Genomic DNA, 20,060 nt, shown 5'->3' with positions numbered 1-20,060 from the left:
ATTGGCGGCCAGAGGGCGCTTGCGCGGCCCCGGCCCCGCTCCCGCCCGCCCCGGCGTGTGTCAGCCGGGCCATGGAGCGGCCGCCGCCGCTCGCCGGGCCCCGGGCAGCACCGGCCGCGCCACCGGCACCGGCCCGCAGGGGAGGCGGCAGCGGCGGTGCGCCCGCCGGCAGCGCCCGGCGCCGCTGGGCGCAGTGACAGCGCTTCCCGGCCGCGCCGGCCCCCGCCTGCCTCCCGCCGCCTGCCGCCGCCTGCGATGCTCAGTGAGTGGGGACCGGCCCGGGGCCGCGGCCCGGGGCCCGCACGGGGGGGCGCGGGGGCGGGGCCGGCGGCGGGAGCGGGGCCCGGGCGTCCCGCGGGCCGCCTCGTGGCGGAGGCCCGCAGGCCCGGCCCGGCCGCGGCTCCCGGGAGGCCGGCGGGGGCACCTCGGGCACGGGCGCGGCCCTGGGGCAGCCCCGGCTGCGGACGGGGCCGGGTGTGTGCCCTGCGCCCGGAGGTCGCGGGGGGGCCTCTGCTCGTGATATCCTCCTTTCCCTTGGAAAGTGCGTGGGTTTAGTGAGCGTCTTCTTATCGCGCCATCTCTCTTCCCTTTTCTTTTTTTCCTCCTTTTTCTTTTCTTTTTCTTTTTTTTTTTTTTTTTTAATATTGACAGGAGAAGGCTTTAACTTTCGCGTCCCTTCGGCGAGCGCCCTGCGGCCCGCGGAGCAGCCTCGGGGCGGGCGCGGGGCCCCGCGGCGCTGCCGGCCCCGGCAGGGCCCACAGGCGGGCAGTGCCTGGTCCCGCGGGCCGCTCGGCCCAGCAAGGGCCCGGGGGTGGCGGAGCTGCAGCTGAGGTGGTGTGAAGCGGGCTGGAGGAAAGCGTGTCCCGCAGAGGACATCGGTGGAGCACTGCTTGGCACCGCCTTGGGCCCGCGGGGGGGTCGGGGGGAAACAATGTGGAATTGGCAAAGCGTCATTCGTGGATTGTGAGCCAGATCTCGGTCCAAATGCAAATGGATTCATGCTCTTTTAAAATCACAGCTGTTCCCTCTCTGCCTCTTCACATGAATGCCACTGCTCAGGCAAAAGCCTTCTCCGCAGTTCCTGCAGTCGTGTTTTCCTATTTTGCACCACCACCATGCTCTCCAAGTCAACTTGTCATGTTTACTTGTCTGTTTTTGTGATTTTCAGCTGCTGCATGTGCGGCGTCCCTTGGCTCTGAGTTCACGGTTATCTTCCTATCAATTTACCCTTATCTCGTTTATTCTGAAATTTTATAAATTTCAGATTATCCTAATGTCACAAAATTAAAAATTGAGACCTATTATTGTTGGTTGGACCCAAAATTCACCTGTCGTGGTAAAGGATAAAAGATTGGTTTTTTGCTGTCCATAACTGAGGCCTGAGACAGAGTTCTTATTAGAGAATATTCAAAAGATGCTTTTGTTTTATGCTTTTATTGGTTTGGGGGTTGCTTGTTTTTTAACTTAGCTCTCTGATACTCACAGGTCTTTCCTCAGTCTGTTGGCAGAAAGAGGCTGCTGTCCCGGTGTCAGGGCAGGAATACAGAGTCTAAAAGCAGTGTTTCCAGTGCTAGTTTTTAAGCTCTTTTTAGTTCGTCTGTACTGGGATTATTTCAAGGCCGTGGAATCTGCCTAAACCTGTACCTGAAATGTAGCAGAGGCGGGAAAATAATTTCCTTGGCCCAGTGCTTAGTTCACAACCAATTTCCAGCTTTTCCAGGAAGGAGGAATTTGTGATGTGTTTTGTGTTATTAGCCTCTGCTCTGGTTTGTTTTTTTTTTTCAGTGGTTTTGGTTCCTCAGAAAAAATTATCTTAACCTTTTCTCAGTGCTCCAGTTTGGAACACTGCAGAAGATGCTGCATTGTAGCTCTGCATTCTCACAATGTGATCTTTGCTCTCTTTTTCCTTATGTACTTTGCTTATCAGTAAACTTAGTTAACAGCATTAGTATCATTCTCTTTGGCTGTTCAAGGAGAATGAGACAGCTGGGACTTCCGAACAATTGTTTCAAGCTTTATGCATTTCGTGGACCAGGAGCTCTATATGCTTTCAGTTTGTTACATATTTTGGAGATTATATTCAGTTATGAGAGCTAGAGTCTTAAAATTGATTGGAAGTTAAAAATGGCAGGCTTGTCCTTCCATGCCTTTAAATTCTGCATCATTGACCTGTTGTGAATTGGTGTAGCTTGAACTATACTGAAGGCATTTCAATCCTTATGTTTATTTTATGATACACTCAAATTTTGATAAAGGGCTCAATAAAGAATATCTGTAGGAGTGTTGGCTTTGCTCTTGCACTTTTCATGAATGCTTTTCCTGCCTCGGTGACATTGTTTTTTGTAATGCTGAATGTGAAGTATAAAGGCAAAGTGAAGGAAGAAGCAAAGAGCTGAAATTAGAGTATGGGTGACAGTGTGTCTGATGCCAATGGGTGTTTCTTGGTGAAGACACATTTCCTTACGGTAATTCCTGTTGTGTTACCTGGGAGTCGGGACAGAATTCTCCATGAGATACTGCTGGTAACATCCCCTACTGTGACTGCAGTGGGGAGTACATAGGGGAGCAAGAACTGTACAGATTGCATAAATGTCTGGGTTTATTGCCTGAATGCCTCGGTGCAGACCTGGACAAATCACTTGCCCGAGTCCATGCTGCTGGCTGACATGCAGAATGGTGGCAATGCATTGTAAAGCTTAGTTAAGGGTGGTTTTAGGAGTGTGCTAAGTTGCTGGTCCATCCTTGTGTCCACTCTTCCTTGTGGTCTTGATAAGAGTTCTGTCTTTCCTACAGTTTTGTGCAGCAGAAGTGTTACACTTGAGACAGTGTCTCAGATATAACTTCTTTAATTGCAGGGAAGATAAAAAGGAAGTTTGCTTTTGGAGTGAAAAACGGTGTTGAAAACTTTTTATTTTAATGGGGCTATCTGGAAATGCTTTGAAAACACCCACTTGTTGATGCCCCTTCCCCACCTTCAACAGTTACTTAATCTGTGGGAACAAAAGAGAATCTTTTTAAGGTTTTCACCCAAACATGTGGGTTTGCAATTCCATGTATCTGTTTAAGGTGAACTATTGCTGAATCCTTGCATCCTCATCCACTTGTACCTATCTTCACAGAAGAGTTACTGTTCTAACAAGTGGAATAAGCAGTAAGGTGTGCATGGGTATTAGAAAAAACTCATTTGTAGTAATATTTTTAAAGCTGTCCTTTTGGTAGAAATCATGGTTCTTACAAAGGGAGGAAGGGCATACTTGTCACTCTCAGAGAAGTTGTGTTTCATCAGATTTAGCTGGTTAAACCAGGAAGCACTAGCACTCAGGAAACATTAATGTCATTGGTAGTGGGGCTGTAAGGTGTTGAACTATCTCCAGGCAGCCTTTACCTCGTATTGTGATAGGTAAAAAAACCCCTGTGGCTTAGTTCTACTTTATTTAAAGCCTTTTAGGTTATGTGGACTTCTGTGTAAAGTCATTGGCTATTGTGAAGGATTGGTGCAGTCAGTGACTACCCAAATAGCAAGAGAGCTATTGCATTCATCTTACTGAGGTTCCTTTATTACCAGCCAGGGGCTAAAAGGTAGCATTGGGTTCATTTTGATGTTGAGGTACTTCCAAGTGGTGTTTGTGATGATGGCTTCCTAAATGTGTATTAAAACACCTTCAAAGGATTCTTTTTGTTTCAAACTTTTGTAGGAGGGAAGCCTGGATAGGTCAAGGCAGATGAACAAGGCAGAAGGCTCTGCTTTTAATTTCCTTTTTTTTTTCTTGGGGAACCTATCTGAGTGAAGTGCTAGAAGTCTGGCTCTAATGTTTCAATTCAGCCAATAAGCTGTTGCTTCTTGGACTCCCCAAACAGATTTGCTATATAAAGCATTATGTTTCCAAAATTTCGGTGTCTGTATGTTAATTTCTGATTCCACTGAATCTTCTGTAGTTCTTTTTTGTTGGTTGGTCAAGCAGAGGAACCAGAAAGTGACTGATTATTCAAACTGCTGCTGTCAAAACTCAAGGAGGAGAGACATTTCCTTTTTATGAGGTATTTTTAACAAAAATGCTTCAGTTCACCATTGCGATTTTAGTCCAGAATCCTCAAAACTATTTTTGATTCCTCTGTGAAATTAGTAGGATTAGGCAGCAAAATATCTTCAAGGGTCTACAAAATGCCTAGTTAGGCCATAGTACTGAGAGACAAATCCCTGAAGGTTGTTTCATACTTCAGCAACAAAAATACAGAGATGTTTGTTTTCTGTCAGTATTGATGCAGCTACAGTTCTGAGCTGATCTCAGCTTACCCTGTAAGAGTCTCATCACCTCTTTCTTTCCTTTCAAGGTCATGAAACGCGTACGCACAGAGCAGATTCAGATGGCAGTGTCCTGCTACCTCAAGCGCCGTCAGTATGTGGACTCGGAAGGTCCCCTGAAACAAGGGCTGAGGCTGTGTCAGACTGCTGAAGAGATGGCAGCTAATCTCACAGGTAAGCCTTTCGTATTTTCCATGACTACTTCTTGGCAGAGTTGTGAGTGTGTGTGCTGGCAGCTATAGGAATTTGTCTGCACATATCAACATTTCTCCTTTTGAAATGAAAAAATTTCTCACTGTTAAGTTGTCGTGAGTTATGAACTTTTGGAGAATGAAAATGTGGGTGGAAGTGTAATAAGGTGACATTCATAGTTAGTGGAGCATCAAGCTGAAATACCATGTGAGAGTAGTGGAAAATACATTTATTTTATCCCAAATAACGTGAAGTCTGGTGAGTGGTGGTGCTTTGGAATGAAGGGGAAAAGAACCTAGATGAGAAAGGAAGTAGAAGCAGGAAATTTTGTTGTACCTTTGTACTCCAGGAGAATTATATCATGTGAAATTAAAGTGATAAGGCTGTATCTTATTCTGGCATAGTCAGCTTTATAGCTATGAGAAGTCTGCTCTGTCATTTGGGGAAAAAACCCAAAACCTTCAGTGGATGAGACAAGGCGTGCAGGGAGATAAACTTTCTTCTCTTTCTTAAAGACTTTTGAATCCTGCCACACTCTTTGCTTTCCAAATTGTGTCTGTGACAGTTTTCACTGTAATTATTATTTTTGTTTTAACAAACTCTGCAGCTGCTTGAGCACATAGAAGTATTAGAGGGATGAAAGCTATGCAGATGTTATAGAGATTAAATTTACTTGTAAAAGTAATAGAAAATACTGGGTCTGGCATTTTGAGTAAAAAAGCAAGGAGAAACTTTTCTGTCAATGAAATTGCTTAGCTTATGACAGTATCTCAGACAAAGGAGAGTGGTGGAGTTCATTGTAATACGACTTGATCTGACAAAATATTAGTAGCTATATAACTGTGATTATGGCTAGATAAGACTGGATGCAGGAACAGATTCCACCTTTAGAGTATTTTACCTTAGTTAACTATTCAAAGATGAGTGACCTATAGGTGAGAACTCCCTCAGTGGCCTGGACAAAATTGGACAATATTTCATTATTAGAAGCAACTTAAAGTCTTAGTTCTTTTTATTTCCTTGCTTTTTTCAGTCTAACTGTCAGAAGTTTATTGCAATTCCTGAAAAAGTACTGGGGAAGATGGGGAAAGAATGAAACCAAAGTAAACTGCTGAATTGTTTTTCAATGGGAGATTTTATTTGAGAAGTGGATAGAAAGGTCAAAACATGCTTAGAATGTGATACCAGCCACCCAAGGGGGACACGAAAGTGTCTGAAGTAGTGGAGATGAACTGGATTACAAGCCCCTGCACAAGCATGTGGCCTCATGCAGAAGAAAAATACTTCAGTAAAGAGGATGAATGAGTGTGTGTTTGGGTTTTGTCTTTTTTACTGACCTTCCACCAAATGTTATTACTACATCTCATACTAATCTGTATCCTCTTGCGAGCACATGGGGTTTGTGGATGGTGATTGAGAATTTAGTCATCAGTTTTCATTAGAACTGAAGATGGGCTGCTCTCGTGTTCAGCTGCTTACTACTTCTTGTCAGTCGTGCTTGCAGTGAGCTGTCAGTGAGGATGCTGCAGTTCCATCCATGACTGTTAGAAAAGCAAACCCGAGCTTGTTGCTTAATCTGACAACAGATGCTGAAAATACTTTCTGCTGCAGTCATCTGAGTTTTGCGAACCGAGTAAAAACTGGGCAGATTGTAAAGCCTGCAGTGCTTTATTTTTGGGAAAGTGATCAAATGTGGTTTTCTGATGATGTTTTTGCTTTTTCCTTAGCAAAGCTCACCTTGTTTTTTATCTTCAACTCTTTTATTTGACCTTTAAATTAACTAGCTTGGGTGAATGGGAGACTTAGAGGGGACCTTGGAAGATGATCTGGTCCAACCTTTTCTGTGGGAAAGGGAGTCCAGATGAGATTATCTAGGATTCTGTCCAATTGTATCTGGAGTAAAATACAGCACAGAGCTTCCTTGTGATTATCCCATATTTTTTGAGAAAACAAGAACAACATCTGAGGACAGAGTGAGTGACCAAGGAACAGGTTCCTCTAATGCTGCCCATAGCAGTATTAGCACATATGGCTAGCTGAAATAATGTGCAATTATATATCACACTCACCTAAAATAGGAATTGCTGTTGCTGTTACACAACATTTACAGTAGATAATTCTGCTGGTAGCCAATACACAAGACCAGGAGGGTACTGTCCATATCCCTGAGTTAGGAGTGAGTTCCTTTGAATTTCCTATCAGGTTGCATAGCTGGCCACACTTATTGGTTATGGAGGAGCAGAAATGTTCAGTAGATGTTCTTATGAACACTGGGGAAGGTGGAAAAGAAACTCTGGTAGGTTTATTAATGTATGAGAAAGATACAGCCAGTGTTTTATTTCTATCAGGTGGAAAATGTGCATGAAATTTTACTCTTGTTTTGGAATCAGTTGACTTCTTGAACCTTTTTGCAGTTCTCATTGGTTTAAAGTTTTGGGAAGGCAAAGAATTGGAATTTGTTAGAACTGTCTGGTATGTAGTGTTCACTTACCATTTGCTGGATGGGAACGAGCTCTAGCATCCATACTGAAAGAATAGGCTGTAAAATGCCCAGTCAGACTGTTTCAGAACAGGTGGGCAAAGATGATACTCCACTTTCTGAAGCATGAAGTACACCTTAATTATGGAATTAAGTTGCTTATGCAGAGGAAGTTGTGGCATGGAGAAAATATCTCATAAGGTCTAGGCCAATTAATTGTGCCTGCATAGCATGAGCAAGCTGGCAAGCCATTCCCATTCCTGCAGAAATGAGGCCACCAGATCTGTGTGAAGAGTTGACTGTTACATGTATCCAGTGATAGCCTAAGAGACAGGCCCTCATGTTTCTGTATTTCTTTGCTTTTACAGAGTTGTATGGGTGATATTGGAAAGTGTCACTAAGTATTCTTGAGTTACTACATGTGCATACATGCAGTTTATTTTCTCATGCTGAATATTGATTATATTCAATTCTACATCCAAATAGCAGAGCTTTTTAGATTAGCTGTTGAGTAGTACCAGTATGTGAGCCTGGAGTTCTTACCACCTTTGAGTTTCTGTCACAGCCATGCTGTAAAAAGCTCAGTGTAGTTGTGCCTTTCAGCAAGTTATACTTGTTTATGTCCAAACTGATTTAAGAGATGATATCATATTGGTGCTGGAATCTGGTTTTGGTGTTTTTGGGGTATTTTTCCCCCAAGAGGAGATGATGAGCTCAGCCCACCTCTCTGTTTCAAAAGCTGAATTCAGCTTGCCAAACATACCTCCTGTATTTACATAAACTGAAGGAAGGTAAACCTCTGTCTTACCAGAGAGAAAGAGAGAGGAGTGGGGGAAGAACAATGACTGCCTGTGTACTATGTGCTGATCTCTTTCTAATTAGAGGCATTGAGATGAGCTGGAGCCTGGCCTATCTCTTTAGCGTGTGAGCATTTGATAATGTTGTTTATAGACTTCAGGGCTGGCAGACTTGTGCCTCTGTGCATGAGCCAAATGCTGGAACAAAAAGCCCCCCAGTCAATCAGGAGTAGAAAGGCAGAGGATGGAAAGTGGTGGCAGGGCATGGGAGACTGAAATCAATTGAAGTGAAAGTAATAAAAATAGGGGGTTGGGAGGAGACGAGAGTTATGATTTGGAAAAAAAATCTGAAAGGAAAATAGTGGAACTCCTTGTCCTCTTGTGCTCTATTTAGAACAGCAGAACTTGGGTTTTAATCACTGGTATTTGCATGTGCTTGGGGTTTCTTGATGCATGTCTGCAAACTTGCACAAAGTCGCCTGCAGATTCCAGACTGTTAGCAGAACAGCAGTGGTTTGGTGCCAGAGAAGGAGAAGCCAATTCCCTTTCGAAACAGTTCAGGACTGCTTTTTCCAGAATCCGGTTCTGAAAAACAGTTTGACATAATCTGAGGAGACCATAACAACTGGGTTTGTGGTCAGTTGCCAGCTACTCCTTAACCTAAAATCTTCAGGGAGGAGGGCACATTTTGGTTAAAGATTACTAAGTGTTTGTCTAGAGATTCAGTGTTTTCTACAGAACCTCTGTGAGAGTTAATAAATTATAATGATTATAATTTGTTGTAAGTTATAATGACTGGGACAAGAAATTTGAGAATCTGAAGTAGTGTCACTTTAGACCTGTTCATGATGGTTGGTGGGACTCACTGAAAAAGAAACTGGATTTTGGAGAAAGTTGTGTGTTGCTTTCCTCATCTTTTCCGAGTGTAAAGTTGTAAAACCACTTTGTAAAGCTTCTGAGGGGTTTGTGATGGATGTTACTCTGAATTTCTTGGGAATTTAAGGTTGTATTTGAAAACTTAAAAATGTGTTCTGGGTGGAGCAGGTGAGTTGCTGAGATTTTAGAATGGGTTTTGGCTTTCAGTGTATTTTCTCATTCATGGTCTAGGTGGTTAATGCCATGTTAAGATGCTTTGGACTTGTTTATACCTGGATGATTTGAAAGATGAAATGTCATCTGAGTGGCTGCATACCTTGGATTTTATGAGAAGCTTTGTTTTCAGACACACCTGTAAAAATCCCTAAATCCTCATGTAATTTTTGCTTCTTTTATTTCACAGTCCAATCTGAGTCTGGTTGTGCCAACGTTGTGTCTGCAGCTCCCTGCTTGGCAGAGCCACAGCAATATGAAGTACAGTTTGGACGATTACGCAATTTTCTGACAGGTAAATCAGGAAGCAAGGAAGAAGAAAGTAGCTGACTTTTTTTGTCATGTCAATGAGTAAAGGGTGATATAATGAAATTCAACATCATGTCTCTAACAATGTTTTGATTTCTAGTTTTAAGATTTTGGTTAAAATAGAAATATTTGATTTTTCCTTTTTTAATTGTTTATTGTGTACTGAATAGCTCTGAATTTTGTAGATGGCTGGCTCTTTGCCCTTTCTTGTTCAAGCATTTGTTCTTTGTAGATCTTCTAGACAACACCCTATTTACGCAGGACAGGAAGGAAAATTAGTGTTTTATGTGAAAGGCAGGTAACTGAGAAATGACTGTAGTTCTCTGTTGTCTCCTAGTTTAAGGTTTTCGATTTTATCCATAATTGGCTTGTTTTTATGATGATCAGGATTTTTAAGGGAGAATCTGTTCCCATAAATTCAGCTATACTGGCTTTGAGACTGGAGCAATACAGCAAAGTAAAAAAATTCTTACTCCATAATGATACAGAAGACACTTTTTTTTTTTTTAATTATTCAATATTTTTTTTAAAAACTACTCTTGGGAATGTCCTTATTTCTTCTATAAGTCCTCAACGCAGGAAGAAGAAAGCAGATAGAATTTTTAAAGAATAGTACCAAGGAAAGTGAAATTGTCGCACACAACATTTGTCCAGTGTAGGGATTTGATCCCAGTGTGCATAACATCAGATTATTATTATTTCTGATAGTTTTGGAAGGGAAGGAAGGCAGGCAAATGCAGAAAATAGTGAATTATTGGAGCCTTGCTACCTACAGCAGTTCAATACCTTTGCACTTTAGTATTTGAAGTAAATTCTTATGGTTTAATGGATTTTTAGAAGTACAACAGCTCTGTTCAGTGCTTGGTAGTGTGCTTCCTTAATGCCTGACGAACTGCTAGGTTTTGGTGTTCGGGTTGACTTTTCGTCTTTTTTGTCCCTCTTGCTCTAGTTTGATATCTTACACACACGAACTACCTCTGTTCAAGGGAGTAGCTTGCCAACCAGCCACAAGGCACAGCAGGACACTTCCCATTTCTGTGCTGCCTGCCCCACTGAGGACTGGGCAGGGGATTAGTGACATGGAGTAACTTAACTAACTAGTCTTTAGTTCAACCACCTGCTCAAAGCAGGGCAAGATGGGTGTTTGATCAAGTTGCCTTTTCCAGTCAGATTTAGAAAATCAAGCACTCTGGAGATTGCAGTGCATCTCAGGGGCCCTGCTACAATTCAGTGAGAATCTCCCTTGCAGCAGCTTGCCTGTTGTCCTTCCACTGAGCAGAGGCTGGCTCTTTTACTGTACAATGTCCCACTGGATACTGAAGGCAAGCAGTTGAATACCCCCTTATCCTTCAGGCTGGACCAGCTCCTCGACATATATTCCTAGGGAACATTTTCTTTGTTCGTGTTTCTGCCAACTTCCCATCTCTTCCCTTTTTCCCCTACTGCAAAGTTTCATTTTTGGACTAATACACCTGGAGAAGAGACCTGCTGACTGCTTAGCGCTTTTCCTGCATGCAGACCACTGTTTTCACTGGCTTTGGCCCAGTTTCAGTGGATAGGAAGGAGAGTGATGCTCAAGTGTGCAAATATGTATGTATATGTATGTATACACTGCACACCACTCATTACTCTGTAGTTACTTCTGTAGAAATGAGAGAGGCACAGTATGGACTAGAGAAAGTCTGGAAGAGTGCTCAGCACAAAGGAAAAATAAACTAATGGAAGGGTAGAAAAGAGAACATGCACTGGTGAGTGGCAGGAGGGAAGAGCATGTTGAAAATCAGCAATGCCTTTTGCATTTTGAGGATCAGCCAGTGTCTGAAGATCAGCAGTGCCTATTTGTTTTCCAGTAACTTGGCCCATTTGGTCCTGTGGTAGTAACTCATTGTGGCCCTGTTTGTTGCCATGGTGTTCGGCAGGGCTCCGCTCCTCACAGGTCCCTGCAGCTGGCAAACAGCCCCAGAGAAGCTGGGGAAGGAGGGGTGGAGCTGTTGCACAGAGCAGCCTCTGCAAGGTACAGCACAGCCTAATCGGGGTTTGTTACACTGTGTACTAGGAATTACTGCTGGGATTTGCCTTGGCAGGGAGAGAAAAGCATGTACATGAGCAGGCACAGAAATAAAACAAGAGCACAGCATATTGCAGTACATTTTGGAAACTGTAGCTTCCTTTCTCCTGAAGACTAATCAGTTCCATCCAAAGCACCACACACACATTTTATTGAAGCTGAGAGAAAAAATGCCACCAAAGCTCAAGCCAGTCAAGCTACGTAAATAATTTTGGCTTAAACACTTAAAATACCCTTTTAAACATAATTAATACATTTTAAAGTTCATTCATCACAGTAAACAAAGAGTACAAAGGGCATACTATTTCTTTTGAAATACATGGGGAAAATTCAACTGTCATGTATTTTATGAGGTGGTATATTATTAGCTGTCCCACACCTAAAAAAAGTTTTGAAATCTCTGCATTTTGTTCTGACAAGGTACCTCAGTGATGTGGCAATCTCTGTTGTACCTCCTTTAGGTGACAGAAGAGGTTTGCTCAGATGTGCCAACAAATGTCTCTTTTTGCTTGCTCCCTGATGTCACTGTCAAGGCTTTTTCAGTAGTAATCCTTGCTCTATTTTATTCCCAATAGGAAGTGGTTTGAGAAGTCATTCTAAGTTTTTTGTTGTTTTTTTATATAGATTCAGATTCTCAGCACAGCCATGAAGTGATGCCTCTTCTATATCCCCTCTTTGTCTACCTCCATCTGAACATGGTCCAGAATGGCCTAAAAAGCACAGTGGACAGTTTTTACAGCCGCTTCCATGGCATGTTCTTGCAGAATGCCAGCCAGAAGGATATCATTGAACAGTTGCAGACTACCATGACTATTCAAGATATCCTGTCCAACTTGAAGCTCCGGGCTTTTCTGGACAACAAATACGTCATCCGCCTTCAAGAGGACAGCTACAACTACCTTCTTCGCTACCTCCAAAGTGACAACAACAACGCCCTGTGCAAAGTCCTGACCTTGCACATTCACCTGGATGTGCAGCCTGCCAAGAGGACTGACTACCAGCTCTACGCTGGTGGGAGCTCCTCGCGCAGCGAGAGCAACGGCCTGGAACCCAGCGATGTGCCAGCTTCCATTCTGCAGAACGAGGCAGCGCTGGATTTACTGCAGGACAGCATTAAACGTGTCAAGGACGGGCCCCCTTCCTTAACCACCATCTGTTTCTATGCCTTCTATAACACAGAGCAGTTGCTGAACACTGCAGAGATTTCACCAAACAGCAAGCTGCTCGCTGCTGGGTTCGATAACTCGTGTGTGAAGCTGTGGAGCCTGCGCTCCAGGAAGTTGAAATCTGAGCCCCACCTTGTTGATGTTTCTCGCATCCGTTTGGCTTGTGACATTCTGGATGAGGAGGTCTGGATACCTTTTTTTTTTGCCCCTTGTTCCCCTTCTGCTGTCCTGTTTTGAGTATGGATTATTGAGTATCTAGTAATGTCTTAGGGAACTCTGAAGCTGTTGCACAACCTGTCTGCCGTGATACGCAGATTTTATTACCTACTCCCATCCTTGTTCTTCCCTGCAGTGGTTGTAAATGCTAAACTGAGGTGCAATCAGTCTGTGGTTAGGTCATAGTTTGGTAGTGCTAGGTGCTGAGCCCCCTCCTCCAGCTGTCCTTGAACAGATGACAGTAGACAGGCAACCCAGAAAGGACAGGTGAATACAGTAGGCTCCCTTCCCTGAGGAGCATGGAGCCTTCTTTGGGATGGGAAGATGAAACAAGGCAATACGGGCAATGAAAACACAGTGCCAAATGAAAACTAGAAGGAAAGTAGCTCAGAACAAGCAGGCAGAAGGGTGGAGAGATGGGCAGAGACACAGGAAGAGGAAAATAGAGACATAGTAAGGAAAGAAGTCTGATCAGATGCCTATGTGCAAAACTGTATTTCAGGTATCACCTTCATTTACCAGAGATCAAGAGTTATGGAAAAATTATGCAAAATGTCTCTGCTAAGGGATCTGAAGTGTAGAAACTTCAGAGGCTTCCTACTCCAGAGTGCTGGAGACAGGGTCAGGGATGTACCTTCACTTCACATGCAATACTAGATGGCATCTTCCACTTGACTTTTTTTTTTCTTTCTAGTCACACCCTTCCTTCCCTCTGCACACAACTGCCCAAGTTGCAGCTTATATCTGATTAGGGATCAAAATTTTGACTCTTCCCTTGTTTAATCACTCTTCGCCTTAAAAAAAACCCTCATTTGTTCTTGTGTTGACTGTTTAGCAGAAGAGACACCCTTTTTTCCACTGTTTTTTCTTCTAAAAAATACTTAGTGGCAAGGTTCTATTTATTTTGGAAGAGTGCCAAGAACTTGGTGTATTCAGGGATCTGTGATTAGGAATTGCTTTGTTAAACAGCTTGAGAAAAGAGGCAGGCATCAAGGTGAGACAGCACAGCAGCATGTTCACTGCTTCCAAAGTTAACCCTTTTTGCAGAGAGAGCAGGTAAGTGGGTCAGACTAGCCCAAAATGGAGCTGTGGACTTGTTTTCATTATAAACTGCAAGAGTTCATAGGGCATGTGACTACTGTGTTTTGCCCATCATGGAAGCCAAATGTCAGCAACTTGCCACAGAGCAGAATTTGTGTGGTAAATCAGCAGGTCACCTTCTTTGGCTCTGGACTGTGGAAAAGTGTGGTATTACCAGGTTATCAGGAGTGTGTCTATTGGCTTTCTTTGGGAGGTAGTCATAGACTTGTGTGTCGTGCATATAATAGGAGACAGCCATGGAATCCTGAATGCAGATGGCTTTTGATGGCTAATTAGATGTTTTGTCTACCCTGCAATTTTTGTGCACAGGTCTAAAGCTGAAAACTGGTCAAAAACCAGCACAGATCAAACTCATCATTGCCCTGAATAATTTCCACCACTGACATAACAAATAGTGACCTGAACAGGAGTTCAAAGTTGAGGGAGGATACCAATACCAGCCTGAATACAAACTTGGTTACCAAATGCAAATGAAAGCCCCTTGCCTACAAGGAAATAAATTCAGTTATCTGGGAGCCCTAAGTAAAAATACACAGGCACCCACAGTGTTGCAGGTGGGAACAGGCCAGCACTTGCGTTGATGCCATGGGAGAGGAAGCCAAAGATACCAAGACCAAACCAGACTATCTTGACTGGGCTGCAGCTCAGTGTGAGCAAGGGCTGTATTTGAAATTGTCACTGCAGTCTGATCAGTAGCACTTCACAGGGATAAAGCTGATACAAACTTTGACAAAGAACAAAAATTCTGAATGTGCTTTAACATTATTTCTGTGAGTTTTGTAGAATAACTTGTGAGGAATTTAAGTTTTGATTTGGTTGATTTCTGTATTGTTTAATTAGCTTTGGATAATGTATTTAAATAGTAATGCATTAAATAAGTAGTCTTCAGCCCGTTTTTTTATTTTCTGCAAGGAAACAGATCCTTCCTTTAACAAAGCTGTAAAGGTCTAAAATCATGCTAGTTTCAGTGGATATTGTTCAGGGTGGCACTAGTGCTACTCTTGGGTTTATTCTTGTGAAGGGGCATGCAGATATATATATAAATGAGGTTGAGATTTAGCAAATGTGTTAGAACAACATTTTTTTCTAGTCCATGTGAAGCCTTTGTGTCACTAAGGTCAAAATCATCTTCTAGGTGTAGTTTTACTAAATTTTGCTCCGTGTGGTGCTGCAGTGTCCTTCACTAGTGTAGTCTTGCTTCTTGCAAATAAGAGAGACTTACTATTTTGAGATACAGTAATTATGTTTCTTTGTTGTAGCATCTCACAAATGCCACTTTATAGTCTCTCTTACTTTGGATCCAGTACAAAAATGGAGTTTTGTAGCTGTACAAATGGATGCATTGTCTGTCTCTTTGCAGTTTTACCATGCTCATCGCTGGTACTCCATAAATCAACATCGGAAAATAATGCTCTGTTCCAAGCCACAATAGTGCCAGCCTTTAAATTCTGTGAAGACTAAGACTTGACCCCATTTAGCTCTGTTTCTAAGGTTCTGCTTTTAAGTGGCAGTGGTCCTCCAAGTGGTAATGAGTGGGGATGATGGGGACACCTTGTTCGGTGGCGGATGGGAGGGAATTCTGGAAGGAGCAGTTAAAAATGTCCTGCAAAGAGAGCCATCCTTTCTCACTGTTCCCTCCAAGGGCATCTCTGCTGTAGGCAGATAAGAGATCTTCCTTTTTGACATCTTAAGAGCACTGCAGGATGAGAGAGATGATGACACTGGTAAACCTGGTACTGGTTGGAAAAAAAAAAAAGAGGGATGTGAGATTATGGTTTGTTTTTCTTTGAGGCTATCATTATTGCTGTTTGAGGCTTGGTGGCTGCACTTGCAGCTGCCTTGCTAATCTGGTCAGCAGACTGACTTGGATAGGGAGGAAACTGAAAACTCTGGTGACTCAGAAGCATTATAAATGCACTGTTTTCAGTGAGCTGTGACAGGAGGTGCAAGTGGGTGTCCAAGTTGTGCTACATGGGTGTCAAACAGATAAGATTTGCTACCTGTGACCATATAGGAGTGTGGGTTTCAATGCTGCAGAAGGTGTTGTCAAATTTCCTGGTACTGTAATACAAGGAGGGAAGAGGAGGTGCGTGCAGACAGCCCATGTAGCCTTGTATTTGAATGCACAAAATTAAGTACCTGGACTTGCAAACTCTGCAGAAACTGTAGTACTATACAGGCAGCTTGAATGGGCTTCCACTGGTACTTGTCAGGAATCTTATGGTCATAATTAAATAGTATAAAATGCTGCAGGTATTGGCCATTCTCCTTTAATGTGGTAACACAGCCTAGAGATGCTGTGGATTCCAGTAAGCCATGCTCTATCTGAGGTAGAAAAGCAATTTGAGTAAGAATGGGACTTTTCATGCCAGATCCTGCCGTTTCTCTCTGCCTCACCTCGATAGCAGAGATGAAGTTGGCTTCCAGCCTCATCATAAAGCTCCCATGGGCACTGACTGTGAAGGGAAGCAGCATTGTTAAATACAGCTTGCTGCCTACTATGTAACGTGCTGTTGAGGTGGAGAAAGGCAAGGAGATAGCCAAGTCAGAGTTTGCTCACCTCTAGCCTGAAATTTGAAACCACTGGAGGAGAAGCACTTTCCCAGCTATTGCTAAGTCTGAAGCTGTCTGTGGGTCCTGAGGTCAGGGAGCTGGGAGATAGAGAGCTGCTTACAACACACCGACTTCTGCAGCTCTGACTTCTGCTGTTGTCAACAGTCTAGCAGCCCTGGGGAATTGGGTTTCCTCTCAGGGTAGGAAGTGCTCCTTCTGCAGGAAATGCACCAGTCTAAGATGATAAATGTTAAAGGAGCTGCTCACAAACAAAAGGATGTTGTGTTGAATTTGATGTGCAGAGATTGTCTGTGAATGAGTGTTACTGATTCAGTACTGAGGAAAAGTGTCTGCCTGACAGCCCTAAGGAAAGGTGGTCTCAAGCTGCTGTGCAGGTGCACCTCAAGCAAAGCTGTCTTGCCCTGTCAGTGAAACCCCAGCTTGTCAGGCAAGGACACTTCTGGGATCTGTTGAACCCTGTGTAGTCTGTAGCCTTAGAGTGTCAAGAGGTGCTACCTGAGCAGCTTTTAGAGACTCTTACCTTCCATCGGGAAATTCCTTTAGCACAGCTCACTGTCTTTAAATACAAAAGCCTCTTCTTGTTGACTATATGCCCTGGTACTTGACTTGGAGAATAACAAGATAGAAAGATTTCCAGTGCCATCATTTTTGTGATTGTTCGTCTTCACCTGCACCAAAATAGACACATTGACCTAAATAAGCTGCATACCTTTGCTATTCTTGAAGGCTGTTCTTGGAGGGTGAGGACGTGAAAGCATCCTGATGGAGCTTGCAGGGAGAAATAGATGTTAGAGACTTGCTGGATTTCTGTTCACATGCAGGGTTAAGAAAGAATGTTAAGTAGACAGCTCGTCAAATATGCTTTTTCTTTCCATCTCCTGCCTTTTGTTTAAGATATCTGGGATTGTTTCCCTTTGCTGTGAGATTCACTTCCAACAATGAGCACACAAAAAGAGTAGATGCCAAGATCTGTTTTCAACATCTTAGCCAAATGTTTTTAGTAGAGTGGAAGAGAGAGTATGCATATGTTTTAAGCAAAAGGAAAAATGTCATTAAATATTTTTTCCCCTTTGTGCCTGCAGTGTCAAGTTAAGATGCCTTCTGGACTGAGCATAAGGCTACCAAAATTAAAGATAATGCCTTTATAGAACGTCTTATCTCACCATCTCTTTCAGTATTCAGTTAGAGCAAATGCAGTTAGAGCAGTATGTGTCTCAGAGGTGCACAAACAGGGCCACATCTAAAGTAAATAAAGTAAATAATCTAACTCCTTCTGTATTAATATCATTCTGGTTTCCTCGTGGAGGTTTTTATATTTGTTGAATGGATAAACATGCTTTCCTTCCTTGTTTCTTTTTCTTCTTCATCACCAGGAGGAAGAGGATGACAACGCAGGCACAGAAATGAAGATCCTGAGAGGACACTGTGGACCTGTGTATAGCACGAGGTTCCTTTCGGACAGTTCAGGACTCTTGTCTTGTTCTGAGGACATGTCCATCAGATACTGGGACCTCGGAAGTTTTACAAACACTGTGTTGTACCAAGGACACGCCTATCCTGTCTGGGATCTGGATATTAGCCCCTGCAGCCTGTACTTTGCCAGCGGTTCCCACGATCGCACTGCGAGGCTCTGGTCATTTGATCGGACGTACCCGCTGCGAATATACGCGGGCCATTTGGCGGACGTGGACTGCATCAAGTTCCATCCCAATTCCAACTACTTAGCCACGGGCTCCACGGACAAGACCGTGCGCCTGTGGAGCACTCAGCAGGGCAACTCGGTGCGCCTCTTCACCGGGCACCGGGGCCCCGTGCTGGCGCTCGCCTTCTCCCCCAACGGTAAGTACCTGGCCTCGGCAGGCGAAGACCAGCGGCTGAAGCTGTGGGACTTGGCATCAGGAACCCTGTACAAAGAACTGAGAGGGCACACAGACAACATAACCAGCCTTACTTTTAGCCCTGACAGTAGTTTAATTGCTTCGGCGTCGATGGACAACTCAGTTCGGGTCTGGGACATTCGGAACACTTACTGCAACGCCCCTGCGGATGGGTCTTCCAGTGAACTGGTTGGTGTATATACCGGACAGATGAATAATGTACTGAGCGTACAGTTTATGGCCTGTAATCTCCTTCTAGTGACCGGAATTGCACAAGAAAATCAGGAACATTAATTCTGCTCTTTGTCTTAGGGAAGCGGGTGGGTGTCTTGAATGCCAGAGTCCATTGCAAGCTGAGATTACTGACTGTGAAACATTTCTCTTCCTCTGCCCCCTTGAAAGGCATGTTCAGAGTGATGCAAATCCTTTAAGATGTCACAAAAATGCCTGTGCTGTTGAACAGAATAAGGAAAAACAGGAGGATTGATAAAAATACATACACATTCTAATTTTGTACTTGTAGGAATGGGAAAAAGGGGAATAAATCCAGTAGCTTGGGGGAAACTGAAAGCCTGGTCCAGCCAAGTGAAACTGCCAACCAGATAAGCTGGTGACCTGCACTTAAATATCCTTTATTGATTGATGGGCACATCTTACTTACTGTTAATTCAGCTTGAGTGTATGGAGTACCACTGGCCCAGTGGTTTTTGTTTTGCTTTTGCTTTCCTGGTATTGCAGAGGACCAGCATTTTTAAGACCCTTCTATTAAAAGAATATTGTGTTTTCTACAGTGATAGTGGTCCTAAATATTTCAGCTTCCTATAGCACTTCTGGAATATTTTGGACTAAATAAGTAGAAAATGCGTGTTCTTTTTTAGTAAGGGCATAGAAATCTGACCTCAGTTGGGGCCCATCTCTGCATTGTTGTTTGGGTTTGGTTCCTGGTACTAGCTGTGATTATGTGTATTTATGTTCCATTAATTAGGAGAATTTCTGACTCTGGTTGCACTCCATTTTGAGGATGGGAGGACAGTGGGGACAGAGTGGTGGCTTTAAGGATAATGAACAACAACTTGCCTTGTCTGGAGGGAGGGCACCGTAGAACGGAAAAGGCCAAGTTTGAACTCCTAATGGAAACAGGGCATGGCAACCCACCACTGCACCTCACAGAAAGATTTCCATAAATGGAAGTTGGCAGTCTAGGGAGAGGGGAATGAGGAGAAACACACAAAGTGACATGGGAAGAAATAGTATTACTAAATTATTGTGTGTACACAGAGGCAGCTCTGCCAGTGTTGGATTTTTCTTAAATGTTGCAATACCGGTTTCATGAACAGTTTGTGAGATAAATCATCAGCATTTACAAGGATCTGCAGAAAAAGCACGTTCTAGTTTGTCATTCGGAGAGATTAAATATTTCTGCTTTCTGGAAAGAGTTATTTTGTATTTTGTTTTCTATTAAAAGCATTTAGTTTAAAAAGAAAAATAAAAATTGTTTGGTCCCTTTCTGGGAAGTTCACTCTGACTTGTATGAGAAGAAGAGGGCAGCAGCTTCCCCTACACTGCTTGAGCCTCTCACTTGGAGGCTGAATCTGGTGGTCTCGCTCACTTGGTGCTGTTTTGATGTCAACCTGCTTGCTTTCCACAGAGTCGATGGGACATGTCATGGAGTGGGATATTGATACAGCTTTGTAGATCAGCTGATATGTATGTGGAGGATTTGGGTACCCCCTGAGGTTAACACTCTGCTCCAGAAGGCCTCACTCTGTAGCACTACATGACCTTCGCTTTGTGGTTTGATCTTTCAAAATGGCTCTTCCAAGCAGATGTCTTCTAGACAGGCTGTGAGTATTAAATAATTCCCATCAGCTTTCCCCAGCCCTTCTGGA

General features: G+C 43.4%; 1 protein-coding gene across 2 annotated transcripts; it reads left to right on the top strand.

Annotated features, from left to right (window-relative positions):
• Positions 1–56: 56 nt before the first annotated feature.
• Positions 57–19,678, top strand: TAF5L (TATA-box binding protein associated factor 5 like). Of its 2 annotated transcripts, none has more exons than XM_063390509.1 (5): positions 57–262; positions 4,333–4,477; positions 9,051–9,155; positions 11,862–12,586; positions 17,668–19,678. In XM_063390509.1, exons 2-5 carry the CDS (start codon positions 4,336–4,338, stop codon positions 18,463–18,465), a joined length of 1,770 nt encoding a protein of 589 aa, XP_063246579.1. In that variant the 5' UTR covers positions 57–262; positions 4,333–4,335; the 3' UTR covers positions 18,466–19,678. The 2 variants fall into 2 exon arrangements, with proteins under 2 accessions (XP_063246579.1, XP_063246580.1); XM_063390510.1 differs by lacking the exon at positions 57–262 and adding an exon at positions 335–541.
• Positions 19,679–20,060: the final 382 nt, after the last annotated feature.

Source organism: Prinia subflava, chromosome 2 (assembly GCF_021018805.1).
Source record: "Prinia subflava isolate CZ2003 ecotype Zambia chromosome 2, Cam_Psub_1.2, whole genome shotgun sequence".
Taxonomy (NCBI): Eukaryota; Metazoa; Chordata; class Aves; order Passeriformes; family Cisticolidae; genus Prinia; species Prinia subflava.
The sequence above is the reverse complement of the archived record's forward strand: the minus strand, read 5'-3'. Positions and strand labels throughout refer to the sequence as shown.